General features: G+C 37.5%; 1 protein-coding gene across 3 annotated transcripts in view; it reads left to right on the forward strand.

The window, feature by feature from the left end:
* LOC135472730 (methyl-CpG-binding domain protein 2-like) overlaps window positions 1–15,322 on the forward strand; it is a 32,026-nt gene that overhangs the window by 1,344 nt on the left and 15,360 nt on the right. Inside the window, exons 2-7 of one of the 3 annotated variants that reach the window (XM_064752379.1) lie at window positions 3,033–3,190; window positions 3,812–3,835; window positions 6,831–6,976; window positions 7,654–7,744; window positions 10,323–10,477; window positions 12,049–12,160. In XM_064752379.1, coding sequence (XP_064608449.1) covers window positions 3,033–3,190; window positions 3,812–3,835; window positions 6,831–6,976; window positions 7,654–7,744; window positions 10,323–10,477; window positions 12,049–12,144 — 670 coding nt within the window. In that variant the 3' untranslated portion in view covers window positions 12,145–12,160. The remainder of the gene's footprint in view (window positions 1–3,032; window positions 3,191–3,811; window positions 3,836–6,830; window positions 6,977–7,653; window positions 7,745–10,322; window positions 10,478–12,048; window positions 12,161–15,322) is intronic. The other 2 variants (XM_064752380.1, XM_064752381.1) reach the window with 2 other exon arrangements.

Below are 15,322 nucleotides of genomic sequence, written 5' to 3' on the forward strand. Positions count from 1 at the left end.
CCCAGCTCCCGTATCTTGTTACATTTTGATTGAGAAAATAGCGGCCATCTGAAATGTAAATGTGGCTCTTGTAACTTTTAAGTGTGGACGTTGGTCAGCTTTTCTCCAAATATTTAAAATATGTCTTCATACCCAAAGAAAAGGGCAATACTAAAATGTTATTGTTGACCCTTTCTCCTGTAAAGTTTTTTATATTTTCTGTTTTCGATGTAAACTATAACTGCCGGCAGTTATATGGCTTTCATGTGGTTTGTACACCCAACCTTTAGCGTCCACTTGCTAAAACTTTCCACTTTCTCCACCACAGACCATTCAAATCAGTTCTATGTTCTTCTGAAACCAGATCTCATATTTTCATTTAAAACAAAACTATTTCAGCAATACCTGTCATCATGATCTTCACAAATGAACCATAGTGTCCATACTTAACTCCAAAATGAATTTGGTAAGATTGGTACGGAGTAGACTGGACTTGGACCCCAGGTTGAGAGGACCGATAGTCTGGTAAATTCATGATAATTGAAGAAAAAAAGGGAACAAAAGATTGGCAGGAATAAACTGTATTTGAACCGGTGAGTGCTATGGGTGATGTTCATTGAGGCTATGGTGAAGTGCAGTAAAAAGAAAAAAACATTGCTCTCAAATAACAGTACTGGGCCACATGTTTAGAAAGATTATTCCTTTGATCTACTGCTCCCCCTGGCCAGACAGAATTAGAATTCACACCCTGTAGCCAGCACTCTACAGTGAACGTGTTTCATGCAGTCTTAACATGAAGCTCTCGTGTTATTTGAATGGGAGATTTTGTCCATTTTGGTATGTATGTACGCTGGGGGCGGGTGGGTGAGTTTGAGTCATACTTCATATTTTTGATGGTTTTGTTGTCATAACCTGAAAACTATACCAAGTACAAAATAATTGTGACAGATCTGTAATCCTGACGTCAAGACTACTAAACAGTGTGTTTTTAAGCATTTTATGCAGTTTTTAGACTTGACCTACTTTATAGCTAATTTCATTGGTCAGTTACAGCATAACTTGCATACCAAACAAAAAGTTTTTTGACAATATAGGCACAGCAATCCACCTGAAACATGCAAGTGAAATTTCGTCTAAAGATCAGTAGCCCTTTCTGAAAAAGGATGGTTTAAGCTTATCAATAAAATTCAAAATGGCTGCTAGTTGACGTGACTGGTCAAACTGCCCAAAATGTCAAGAGCTGCTTCATATGTTTGTTTTTTAAAATGCCAAGTTTATTTTTGCTACCTTTACCGGTTTTGGAGATATTGCAATTTTACGAGCTGGCTGTGAATAAAAATAACAAGTTTTTAACACATTTGAATGGCAAAACTATCACTTGTAGCCCTGTGGTCCTACCAGTCAGAAATGAAGATATTTAGTTGATCTATCTACTGACCAATTTTCAGCTTCATAGCTTTTGCGGTATCCTGTCACTTGACATTTGAAAAATGACACTAAAACGAGCTTTAATTGCAATTTAAAGAAAACTACACATTGTAGGAAAGAACTAAAACCATGATTGTCTTCAGCAGGTCAAACTACATCTGATTGCTATCTTGTTTTTTTCAAAATTCAACAGTAGGTCATCATGTGACTAAAACGACCAACAGCGAGCTTCCACATTTCTCGACCAATTTGCATAAAATTATCAATCCTTTATCAATACTGGGGGTAATTATCAATACCCCCAGTAGTCTTGTACATGCATATCAATTTTCATTGCTATCAAATAGGCAGTTCTGGAGAAGAAATTTTTTCTAGATTTCCATACTTCTCCAATATGGCCGAAAAGTGGGTCACAGGTGGGTAAAGTTTGATACTCCAGCTGGTAGCCCAAGTGATTTGGTAAATGAAACTGTGTAGAAAGTTAACAGCTGTGACAGGAAGTTATCTCGCAGAAGGAAAAAACAGTTGTCAGAGGAGAAGAAAAATGATCTGTAGTGAGAACAGTAGTCCTCTAAGCGAAGCTTGGAAGCCCAACAAATAATTATTTTTTGAAAGTCTTCAGCGCTTGTTACTTCTGGCACTCTAGTATCATTTTTACATAAAACTGACTGATATTTAACCTTAAATCATTCGTGAAAAGGAACTCTAAAAAAAGATTATGGGATGTGAAGAAGGTGACTTCCCTCCCCCCCTCCTCACAAAAATTAATTTGTTTTTGATACATATTTTCTGTTGTTTAGCCCTCTACTTTAAGCATACTTTCCACCAGTTGTCAAAAATTTGAGGAAACAATGTCAGTGATGCACTTGAGAGCTTAGCCTGACCAGGTTAAGCACTCCGCATGCATGACATGCTGGCTTTTCCCAAACACAATTGTTTTCACAGCTGTCACAGTTGATGCCACAAGTGCAGGTTACTTAATTTCCAGATGCACAACTAGAGTCTTATGATAACTCTACTTAAAATCCACTTTTACACCCTGGGAAGAAATCTGGGAATTTTTTTGTTTCTTCATATATTCAGTTAGGGAGACATTCTAAACCGCATATATTAAGAAAGTTTCATGTATCCTTTAAGTGGAAAACATTTTCAGCATGGTGTTATACAGGAAATGGGTTAATTTAAGTAAGTTTATGATACAAAAGGATTGAAACTCATAGGGGTAAATCAAAGGAGCTTTATTTTAGCTGCAGGGGCCTCCATGGCCGAGGTGGTTAACCTGCCAGCACGATGCAATGATCCATGAGCCTCTCGCAGATGCAGTTGTGGTGAATTCAAGTCCAGCGCATGCTGGCTTCCTCTCCGACCATACGTGGAAAGGTCTGCAGCAACATGCAGATGGTCAGGGGTTTCTTTATTCCATCTCCCACCATTAATAAGTGAAATATTCTTGAGTATGGGTAAAACACTAACCAAATAGATAAATAAATAAATTTTCGCTGCATATATTTTCTTCAGAAGCAGTCTTCCTTGGAAAAACAATCAAGTGAGGCCCTTTCAACATTTTCTAAAAATATTAAAACTAGGCAGCTTTGCCTAACCTTATATATTTTTCTTTTTCTCAGTCCTGATGGCAAGAAGATCCGAAGCAAACCTCAGTTGTCACGTTATCTGGGAGAACTGTTGGACTTGAGCGCCTTTGATTTCCGATCTGGGAAGACAATTCACAGCGCTCTGCGCAAAAGTAAGCGGCACAGAGGAACTGTATATGACCACGCCAGAGGTTTGTCTTACGACTCAGTTTGCATTTTTGGGGTGAGCATGGTGGAAAAGGGTGTTTGGGGGTGATGCGTGTACTAATACTGCTGGGATCATGGACACTTGTGCATATTCATTTAACAAAGTCTTGCCAGATTTCAGCTTCTAGTGTAGTTCTAGGGAATGCCCAGTGCTTTGATAAGGGGCTTTGCTTCCAAATGGTAATGGCTAACAAATGCTAACCAACCCTTGTGTTCTCAGCGACCTAACTTGCAGAATTCAGTTAATTTTCAGTTAGCAATCACACTTATTTACAGATTGAGAAAATTTTATTGAGATTTTCATTAAAAAAAAAAGAGATGGGAGATAATAAGTGTATTCAACATTTATGCTGTTTGCATTGTTTGAAGTACACAAATACATTTTAACTCTTGGTACAGTAAAATTCTTTTATCCCAGGCTAGAGATGCATGGTTGTACTGTCTGGTGTGAGTTGCCTCCCTTACATTGACTCTTCACCATGGTTTATATAGATAGGTGTCTGTAAATCAGGTGACCAGAAATAATGCTTGCGAACATAAATGAAGAAATGAAATTATAAAGCATGAGAGCCTTGCTATTTCCTCCTCCCTACCTTTGTTTCTAGGCAGAAAAACCTCCAATTTTTCAGGTAATTTTTGTTTGCCTTCATTTAAACACTTAAGCTCTTAAGCTGTATTCTGATTATTTTGTTTCACATGTTGCAGATTTTCTGAATTTCTGTTTGTTTTGATATTAAGATCACGTCCACATTTTTTTACTGAATTCTTTCTGTTTCTGCTTTCCCTTCGTCGATTTGACAAGTCACAAACAACAGATCTGTTCAAATTTTTTGGTGTTTATTAATATGAAACATATGATAGAAACAGAAAACAAATGATAGAAACGGAAAACAAATGATAGAAAAAGAAAACATATGATAGAAACAGAAAGCAAATGCAGATGAATAAAGGTAGTGTTTTGCAATTTATTTTGATCTTGTATATGTACTTTTGGTTCACCTGAATTTGGAACTAGCCTATAAGCTGTTGGTACCCCCAATTCTGCAACCTTTCAGTGCAGCTTATGTGCATTTTTCATTTGATTTTGGAAACAAAACTACATTGGTTGGATTGTCCAGTTTCTGGGCTTCACTAAAAGTGTAATTTTATCTTTCGTCACAGAATAATGCCTTCAGAATATGCTTGAATTAACACCTTGCAAACATGCTTAAAGAATGAAGAAATAAAGTATACATATAATTTCTTTCTTGGATTTGCTTGAACAAAACTTCTTATACAAAAGTGCAAATTTTCATTCAAGAAGCTCCATGTACCATGTATTTATTTCAAGACCGGAAACAGTTTAAAGTGTTTTCTATTCCCATATGCCCTATGAGCAATTTTGAGTAATACATTGCGCAATATTTCTACATTTAATTCATGAAGCTGGTGTATGTCGTTTGTAAGGTCTGAAAGCAGCCTGCTAAAGATTGTGGGTTTTCTTCCACCATAATGCTGGCAGCTGTTGTAGAAGTGAAATATTCTTGACAACGAAAAAAAAAAAAAGAAAATCATTAAGCCAGTGGTAAATACATGTAATACACAGCTGACAAGATGGTAAGAATCCAAAGACTACATTAGTTTGTTCCCTAGAGTATTGTCCCGTGCTCTATCTCTTTTTACTCCACCCTGAGATGCTATCCCTTCACCACCCCCCACCTGAACACCCTGCCTCACCCCACGTGCGTAACTGACAGGCAAACTGTATGGAGCCACCGTGTGTTTCCCATAAATTCCTCATCCCAAATTTGCCAGTAATGATTAAATCTAATGTATTATGCACGGTGTGATGTTGCATATTCAGCCATATGTAGATACAGTGTGGCATAATTTTGTGTCAAAAATGTGTCAAAATGTAAGGTATGACATTGTGACTCAGTTGTCTGTAATTGCTGTTCTTTTCTGCGCCCGATCTGGTCAGTTTAGTGATGTGCTGCCGCTGACAAACGTGCACTGGACCAAAACTTCTCCAGAAAATGTCTACAAGCATCGTGTGTAATTTACTCACCATGTTTGAATATCCTGGATAATCGTTTAGCAATTCTCGGAACTTATTCTCCTTTCGTACCTGTCTCTCTCTGCATATTGCCGAGCGATTAACAAGGACATTCAGTGTTGGCTCAATGAGCTGTGCAAGTCCTGTATCTAGAGAGGAGTTTGTCCAGGGCACGTTTGCAAGGTGATTGCAATGTGAAGCATATCACTAAAACTGACCACACTGTATATCAGGTGCAGAAACACCACTTGGGCAACTAGTTGAACAATGTACAGATCATTAGAGTGAGGACAGCAGAAGGGAAGGATATACTAGCAGATTGGGCTATGCTTGTGAATTTATACATAAACATTACCCCACAGAGCCCCACAAATAGCGTATATACTTCTGCATTGTGCTGATGTTGAGCTTGGTGAAAAAATATTTTGTGTGTATAAACAGAACCGTTAAATTGTTCATTGTTAAAATCTTTCATAAAATTGTGCTCCCTGTATATGGCAGAATTCACTGGCAACATCTATATTTCCGTTCACCTTCATACTAATACATGTAACATATGTGTGTTACACATTTGTGTGTTCTTTCCTCACTACTTTTTTTTGCAAATATTTCAGCTGGCATCTGCACGTAATTAAGAGTGTTTATGTTTAGCTTTTTTTTCTTGGATTCACTATATGCATGCTTTGCTCGCATACTAAATGTTTTTTTTTAAACAAGATGAAATTAGTTTAAATATGTACTTGTGCATTAGAGTTGGTTTAAATATACCTACAGTGGTTAATGTAATAATAGAACTTATGTACAATTGAAGTATTATAAGTTCAGGGCATTTTCACATGTTTTAGAAATCAACTGGTGCCAGGCGAACATAACATTTAAAAAAAACAACACAAAACGAAAAAAAAAAACAGCAATAATAGAAGCTTTATTCTGTTTGGATGAATGGTCATTAAGGGTGAGGGTAAACACAGATCATTCGTTCATTCTGTCCCAAAACTAGACCTTCTAACATGGTTTCATTTATGCCATTCTGTGACCCTTCTCCTGTGCACTCTAATTTTGCATAAAAATCTGCGCACTATCACATTAACTGTTTATCTCTAACTCTAAATGGTGTTTGCATCTGGATTATCAGGAAGTATCAACACTAATGATGAAAATTGTATGTACAGTTTCTGGTATTAATTATCTTGTTGAAAAAAATGGGTCTTGGACCATGCTAGAAGCTAAATGTTTATGTAACAATAATATTTTATATTTTTCAATGATTGCTTCTGTAAGATTATGTGCACGTCTGTGTTTACATGTACCTGCTATATATATATATATATATATATATATATATATATATATATATATATATATATACATATATATGTTTTTTTTTTATTATCATCTATGAAACCTTTAGGTTCTAAATGTAGCCCAGTCATGCTTATCACTCCAGTTTTGTTTCTCGTTACATTTTTCATTCATTTATTTTTTGTTCTGTTTTGCTTCCCTTTGTCTAGTTGACAAGCTGTTACACTGAACATTCTTGAATATTAGCAAAGACTTAACCAATGGCATTGCTGTGTGTGATCTTGCAGGGATTTGTCACGACACTACACTGGCTCTGCCCATACGTCAGACTGCCTCTATCTTCAAACAGCCTGTAACTGTGGTGAGAACGCGCCCCGAGGGGAAGACTAAGTCAGACCTCAAACAGGGGTCTCAGGAGAATCAACCCAGACAGGTGGGCAGAGGTCATGTCAAGGTCGAAAACCACTCTCAGCCTGACCTTGATTAGAACAATTGAATCTTGCGTTAGACCACACCAGTTTATATTTTTGTTTTACCGGCAGAAATGACTCTCTTTCTCTTTGGCTGAAAGAGGTATAAAAAAAAAAAAATAACTGACAAATATCTTCTTTTTGAGAAATGTGGACTTTCCCAGAAATTTTTTTTGTCTTAAATTCATGTTTATTTGATCAATAAATATTTAAAAAACAGGAAAATCAAAAAAAATGTGTGTCAATCAAAATAAAAATGTAGGTTTTTAGGTTTTTTATATTCAAGTTTTAGATATTTTAGTGTCAGATTGCCCATAAAACACGAAATAAGATTGGTGTCACCTTAGCAGATGTCAAAATGACAAATTTATTAAAAAAATACCTTTTATCTGGACAAAGTGCAGAACCTTAAAAAGTTTTTGTGGAAATATGTCACTTTATTTCTTGTGTTCATACTGAAAATTGCTTTCAAGCCATTGATTTGTCATAATGATCTGTCTTGCACCATTGATTTTATATTTATAAACTAAGGCTGAATGTTGGGAAGCTAATGTGAAATATGAAAATATTCATAATCGCGGGTAGGTGGTCCTGGATGGACGAGGTCTTGATGAAAAGTGTACTTGTTGGCATGTTTCAGCTGTTCTGGGAGAAGCGCTTACAAGGTTTGCGGGCCAGTGATAACACAGGAGAATCTCTGCTCTCCCTTCAACTTCCTAAATCCATTCATGGTGAGTCTACACTTGAGATGTGCTTGTATGTCAGTTGTTGTGTGTATGAGTCAGTGATAACACAGGAGAATCTCTGCTCTCACTGCAACTTCCTAAATCCATTCATGGTGAGTCTATACTTGAGTTGTGCTTCTATGTCAGTTATCAAGTGCATGGGTCAGTGATAACTCAGAAGAATCTCTGCTCTCACTGCAACTTCCTAAATCCATTCATGGTGAGTCTACACTTGAGTTGTGCTTGTATGTCAGTTGTTGAGTGCATGAGTCAGTGATAACACAGGAGAATCTCTGCTCTCACTGCAACTTCCTAAATCCATTCATGGTGAGTCTATACTCAAGTTGTGCTTGTATGTCAGTTATCAAGTGCATGAGTCAGTGATAACACAGGAGAATCTCTGCTCTCACTGCAACTTCCTAAATCCATTCATGGTGAGTCTACACTTGAGTTGTGCTTGTATGTCAGTTGTTGAGTGCATGAGTCAGTGATAACACAGGAGAATCTCTGCTCTCACTGCAACTTCCTAAATCCATTCATGGTGAGTCTATACTCAAGTTGTGCTTGTATGTCAGTTATCAAGTGCATGGGTCAGTGATAACTCAGAAGAATCTCTGCTCTCACTGCAACTTCCTAAATCCATTCATGGTGAGTCTATACTTGAGTTGTGCTTCTATGTCAGTTATCAAGTGCATGGGTCAGTGATAACTCAGAAGAATCTCTGCTCTCACTGCAACTTCCTAAATCCATTCATGGTGAGTCTACACTTGAGTTGTGCTTGTATGTCAGTTGTTGAGTGCATGAGTCAGTGATAACACAGGAGAATCTCTGCTCTCACTGCAACTTCCTAAATCCATTCATGGTGAGTCTATACTCAAGTTGTGCTTGTATGTCAGTTATCAAGTGCATGAGTCAGTGATAACACAGGAGAATCTCTGCTCTCACTGCAACTTCCTAAATCCATTCATGGTGAGTCTACACTTGAGTTGTGCTTGTATGTCAGTTGTTGAGTGCATGAGTCAGTGATAACACAGGAGAATCTCTGCTCTCACTGCAACTTCCTAAATCCATTCATGGTGAGTCTATACTCAAGTTGTGCTTGTATGTCAGTTATCAAGTGCATGGGTCAGTGATAACTCAGAAGAATCTCTGCTCTCACTGCAACTTCCTAAATCCATTCATGGTGAGTCTACACTTGAGTTGTGCTTGTATGTCAGTTGTTGAGTGCATGAGTCAGTGATAACACAGGAGAATCTCTGCTCTCACTGCAACTTCCTAAATCCATTCATGGTGAGTCTATACTCAAGTTGTGCTTGTATGTCAGTTATCAAGTGCATGAGTCAGTGATAACACAGGAGAATCTCTGCTCTCACTGCAACTTCCTAAATCCATTCATGGTGAGTCTACACTTGAGTTGTGCTTGTATGTCAGTTGTTGAGTGCATGAGTCAGTGATAACACAGGAGAATCTCTGCTCTCACTGCAACTTCCTAAATCCATTCATGGTGAGTCTATACTCAAGTTGTGCTTGTATGTCAGTTATCAAGTGCATGGGTCAGTGATAACTCAGAAGAATCTCTGCTCTCACTGCAACTTCCTAAATCCATTCATGGTGAGTCTACACTTGAGTTGTGCTTGTATGTCAGTTGTTGAGTGCATGAGTCAGTGATAACACAGGAGAATCTCTGCTCTCACTGCAACTTCCTAAATCCATTCATGGTGAGTCTATACTCAAGTTGTGCTTGTATGTCAGTTATCAAGTGCATGAGTCAGTGATAACACAGGAGAATCTCTGCTCTCACTATGAGTAATCCCTACAGCCATGTTCATGAGTAAGGACAGATGCTTTTTAATGGCCTCAGCATCGACCCATTGAAGATTGGATTGGAAGTACATTGTACAGAGGTGTTCAAAGTAATCTCATGGAACAAGACAGGGCTGGGGGCCTCCGTGGCTCAGTCGGTTAAAGCGCTAGCGCAGCGTAATGACCCAGGAGTCGCTCACCAATGCGGTCGCTGTGAGTTCAAGTCCAGCTCATGCTGGCGGCCGTACGTGAGAAGGCCTGCCAGCAACCTGCGGATGGTTGTGGGTTTCCCCCGGGCTCTGCCCGGTTTCCACCCACCATAATGCTGGCCGCCGTCGTATAAGTGAAATATTCTTGAGTACGGCGTAAAACACCAATCAAAAAAAAAAAAAAAAAAAAAAAAAGACAGGGCTGTGGTAGCATACATATTTACAGCCCTACAGAGCTTGTCCACAGCTGATTATTCATGCTTGATCGTCTGCATTATTATAGGAAGTATGCAAGAATTGGTATGGAAACTTTCAGTACCTCAGTCTTTTCGCATATGAAGAGCATTTATTCACATTTTTAATTTGACTGTGAGACATGTACTGTGGAACTTACAGTACATGTATTGTCTGGGTGGTTTGTTGTCTGTGTTTTTGTTACTTTTGTGAGACAGAGATTTCTAGCCTTGATAATTCTCATACGATAACTTGAAATTAATGATAATGTACAGTGTTTCCCATATCCATCAACTAGTCAGTCACACTGTCACCAATTTTGTGTTGATGTTGTACAGGTATTGGGCCAGAGCTGACACCGGATAGTGTCTTACAGAGCATCTCGGCAGCCCTTCATCTCAACAGTCAGCCTGTCACTGGCCAAAACGCTTCCAAATCTTCAATCAACAAAAATCCAGGTGTCCATATTGATGCGAACCAGCCACACATACAGGTAAGGCAAATAGCTACGTGTACATGCATCGGGGAGCAAGCTTTGTTGGAGGGGCTAAGGTGCTTGCCGCTTCAACACTATGTTACAAGAAATGTGGGCTCAATACCAGTCTCTGACGGCAAATTTTGAAGATTTCCATGCTTACCCGAATTCCTCAACTCCCTGTGTTTAATTTGATTTTGGAGACAAAATTGATTGGATTGGCCAGGGTCAGGGCTTTAGAAAAAGTATAATTTCATCAGTCTACACAGGATAATAACTTCAGAATATGCTTTAATAAACGCCTTGCCAACACACGGAAACACGCAATGCTTTGTTCTCAGGACCTTGATGGTAACAATTGGTCAATGGAGTCTCCCTTGTATAGTCTTACATAAAGTTTACTGGAGACAATTTGTTTACCACCAGCATAATTTGTCAGGGTTAATGATTCACTCGGGGGCATACGGTTTTCTCTGCTTATACTATGCTGGTCGCCATGGTATAAGTAAAAAATTTGTCAGTACGGTGTTAAACAATGGTCGAAATGAAAGTGAACACAAGAAAAGAAAAATTGTGTTTTATTTTAACAGGTACAGCCAGCATTACTAGTATCATTGTGATGAATGCCAGTATGTTTGACATCATAAAGAAGTGCACATTCCGATGAAGATCCATTAACACATAGGTTTTGTGTCACTTTACAAAATTACTTTGATGGCTTTTAACTCACTTGTGCAAAGTACAGGAGTAGATTATGTGATGTCCCAGGCCATACGCCTTACAGCACTCTCCCTGGCTTTACATCGCTGCCACCACTAGACAAGCTTGACATTTGGAGCCTGTGAGACACACGTAGGCTTGATTAGACTTAGCCTCACCACTTATGTCCTGGTCAAACTATTTAATCAGCATTGATCAATAAAATTGTTTCAGAGTTTGGTTAAAAACATGTTGCACAAATTTTAGATAAAGAGAATGCATGAATATACAGTATTATCAGAAGCAAAATTACAAAATTCATAATTTCATGCATTAGAATCAATGTTACTGTAAATGTTAGGGGTGGTCTCTCAAAAAAGTACAGCATGTATTGACCTGAAGTTTTACATGCATATGAAGCACAATGACATGGATTGGGTGGGGTGGGAGGTGGGTGGTGGGGGGGTCGAGTTGGTATTCCATTGCTGGTGCACTGTGTGCATATTAATGACCATTAATTAGCAAATACACATCTGCAGTACCTCATGTATAAAGCTGAAGTTTTGCATTCCTATAGGTGAGCTGTTTGCTAACCTTAGCAGTTTTTTTAATGTTACTGGTAGAATGATTTACTTACAATAATTTAGTTATCTTCTTTTTCACAGTCACATTCCTTACTTGTATATTTGAGGTGTTATAAGCATATCCCCAAAATAACTATGTTTGGGATAAAATCTGACAGAATTAATCAAGATACTTGCCGAAGGGTATTTGCCTTTAATGTGTACTTCACAGTGGCTATATTTCATTTCCTCAGATGTGCATTTTATAAGCACAAGTCTCCCTTAACCCTCAGTAATCACTTTTTACCTTATTTTGTGCCCCCAAAGGCGACGGTGGTGTCTGAGGAGGATGTGAGACAACAGGAGAGACTCGTGACTGATGCCAGAAAGAGGCTGCAGGATGCTATCAAAGGATTCGCTTAGACACCCTCATAACACAGTAAGTAACATCTGTTCTTTGAAAATCAAGTGCTGAGCCCACTTTCAAGTAATTTCATGAGTCAAAAACTTTGGTTGTAAATCATGTTGTTTTAAGGCTTTACAGGGTCTTTCACTCAAAGTTATGAGAAATTACATTTTGTAGCAGACAATTGGCCCTTGATAGGTTGTATTGCATACTTGTATCAACTCTTGCTGCTTTGGCTCTGACTTAAAGTAAGGCGGCTTGTGAGATACCTGGTGAAGGCCAGTGGTTTTCTCTGGTTTCTCCACCCATGAAAACCTGTACTCTGGCATATAAGTGAATTCTGAGAAAGTCTTCCAGCAACGTAAGGAAGGTTATCGGTTTCACCCGGGCTCCAAACAGTAATGCTGACCGTTGTGGTATAATTGAAATATTCTTGAGTACAGAGTAAAACACCAATGAAATAAATAAATAAATAATTAGAAAGAAACACTTTTCCAGTAGATCATTAAGGCCTTTGTTTTTATAATTATCAGCAGTTAAGAAACACCGTTTTTCCTGGAAATTACCCCCACAAACGTTTCGTGTACATGCACTGTATTTCAAGCTATAAATACAACTATACACATTTGTTTTTTGGGCAAGTGGGTAAGTGTGTAAGATAGGTAAATTTGACTTCTGAAGCCTTGTTACAATAAAGGATTAGGATAAGCCAAACTGGGTTGATGTCTGGAAGATAATGAATATTTACCATTATATTACATGTAACAGAGACAATGGTGCCTTAACATTTGCTATGTGCTCAGAATAAAAAAAATCGAAAAATCCTACGAAAACAAGGGAGATAATTTTAACCAGATACTTTGTTTGGCTGGTGACATGACTTGGTTACCTCCCTTTGATTGTGTACATGATTTACATGGATCCGAACCTCTATCTGTTTAAGAAACTAAGAAATGTAAGATAACATGTGCATGCAGAATTAAACTCTGATTTCCTCTTTGTTATTGATGTAGCACATTTCCTTTTTACAAGGTTCTTTTGCTGCTTGTACCCACTTTCACACTGCAGACCAGTGATAGACCATAGCTTTGCTAGGGCCGTACAAGGGCTTGAAATGCTGTTGGTATATCATTAAAATCTAATTGAATAAGTAAATACTATCTGGACTTAGATGTTGTATTATAGCTAATAGAGATCTTTAGTTAGAAGTTAAACTTGTAACTTGTAACATCAAATTGTAATAGGTAAACTAATTCAAGTCAGAAGTCCCAAGTTACGACTTGTAACTTCTAATTAAAGGTCTCTAGTGACTGTAATTTGGTTTAGATGGGAGACACATCATAATAAAGAAATTATCAAAAACTCAAAGACTTCAGTGCTCAAAAGAACTGCAGAGGTTTTTGATCAGAAACTGAAAGTTGAGAGAATGAATACATTATAATGATTGTTCTACATTTTCTGTGTTTTGGTGTACATGAATGCTGTTTGTGAATTTCTTTTGCAAGGAAATGGATGGTTTATCATTTGGTTGAAATGCCTATGACTTGTGTCTCTGGATTTTGGAACATTGCGACGCTATTGTGGCCCTAGTTCGTTTATCAGAGTGTCAACAGTGTCACAATAACCTGAATGACGAACACCACTGATCAATTATTGTGGCATTCTAAAAGCAAAGGGAGATAATCAATGGGCATTTTCCATAGTTTACATTGAAATTGTAAACATTTTTAATATTAAGAGTACTTTATGAATTTTTTTGACAAAGGTCGCTTCTGCCATCCTATTTTAAGAATACCAGGAGATGCTTGTTATTTACAGATTTTGCGAAAAAAAGCTGTTATTTACTCCGATCAGTGGTCTTCTCCACTCATACAGGGGTCAAAATATTTGGTCTTTAACTTATTTTAAAGATGTCATAATAACACTTCCGTGTTGAGTTACAGTATTTCTGAACAGAATCTGCACTTCACTCCTTAAAATTCAATGACCTGGAACGATCTCAATTTTTGTTGAGGTCATCTCTCTGATGACCTTAAAATATTAAACATTTTGACCCCTGCCCATATAACTGAATTGAATGAAAATTCTTTAGTTTTCGAAAGAAACACCAATCAAATTGGAAAATAAAGGTGAGGTGGATGTCTGGACTAATTCTCTTATTGGTTGATAGTTGGGACATCTGTTTGGTTAAGTATAACATAATCCTTACAGGGTCTGGGTCACTCATTACAATTGCTTCACATCAGAGAAAACACATAAACTTTAGATCAACCATTGTTTTTAGCAATACTGTATACATATGCATTCTCTGTGTGTAAAGTATGCACAGTGTTATTCTAACCAACACCAGAAACGTTATTCAGGAATATTCATTATAAATAGCTTGAAGAAACCAGTATCACACAGACTTGAAATGTCAAGCTTGTCTGGTGGTTGCAGTGATATGTACTAGCGAGCTCAGAGAATGGCACATGCACTGTTAGGTGTTCGTAGTTTTACTGTGGACTGTGACGTAATGTGAAACAATATTTTGTACTTCAGATTCAGTGCGAGCTGTATGGCTTTAGTTGGGATAAGCTGTACAATTAAGTGTATAAATAGCAATGATCTTCAGAGTGTTTTGTAGTGATAAAGTACAACTGCATTTCTTATGTCGTTTATTAAACCTCCTCTGCACTAAGCACTTTTTTAATTTTAATATGATGCAAAAATAATAGTTTATCTTATTTCTTTATGATGTATTATTACACTAATTTTTTTTCAATGTCAGTTTAAATGATGCAGTTATTTTACAATAAAACAAATTGTTTGTTTTTTTTATATATGGATTATATCATTCACACGCCTTGAAAAAAAAAATATATTATTGGTGGGCAGTTCATTGTCTTGTCACGGGTATATTAATACTGTTGGAAACAAATCATGATGGCTACCATATATAGCAGTATGATTGTCACAACAGGTGAAATTAATTTTCATGCATATCCTATGTGCAGTTTAGCGTATCTGTGCTTCAATCAACAAATTTTGTCGTATGTTGATGATTTCTAAGTATTTGGGATGAAATCTGTTTTCGTAAAGTTAAAAACCTAGTGTAAGTTATATTTTTGTTTCACATGGTTTACAGTTCAGGAGCCCGTTTCACAAATTGCAAGTAGCGCTATGTTTTCATAACTACCGTGGCAACGTAATACC

Source organism: Liolophura sinensis, chromosome 8 (genome assembly GCF_032854445.1).
Source record: "Liolophura sinensis isolate JHLJ2023 chromosome 8, CUHK_Ljap_v2, whole genome shotgun sequence".
Lineage (NCBI taxonomy): Eukaryota > Metazoa > Mollusca > Polyplacophora > Chitonida > Chitonidae > Liolophura > Liolophura sinensis.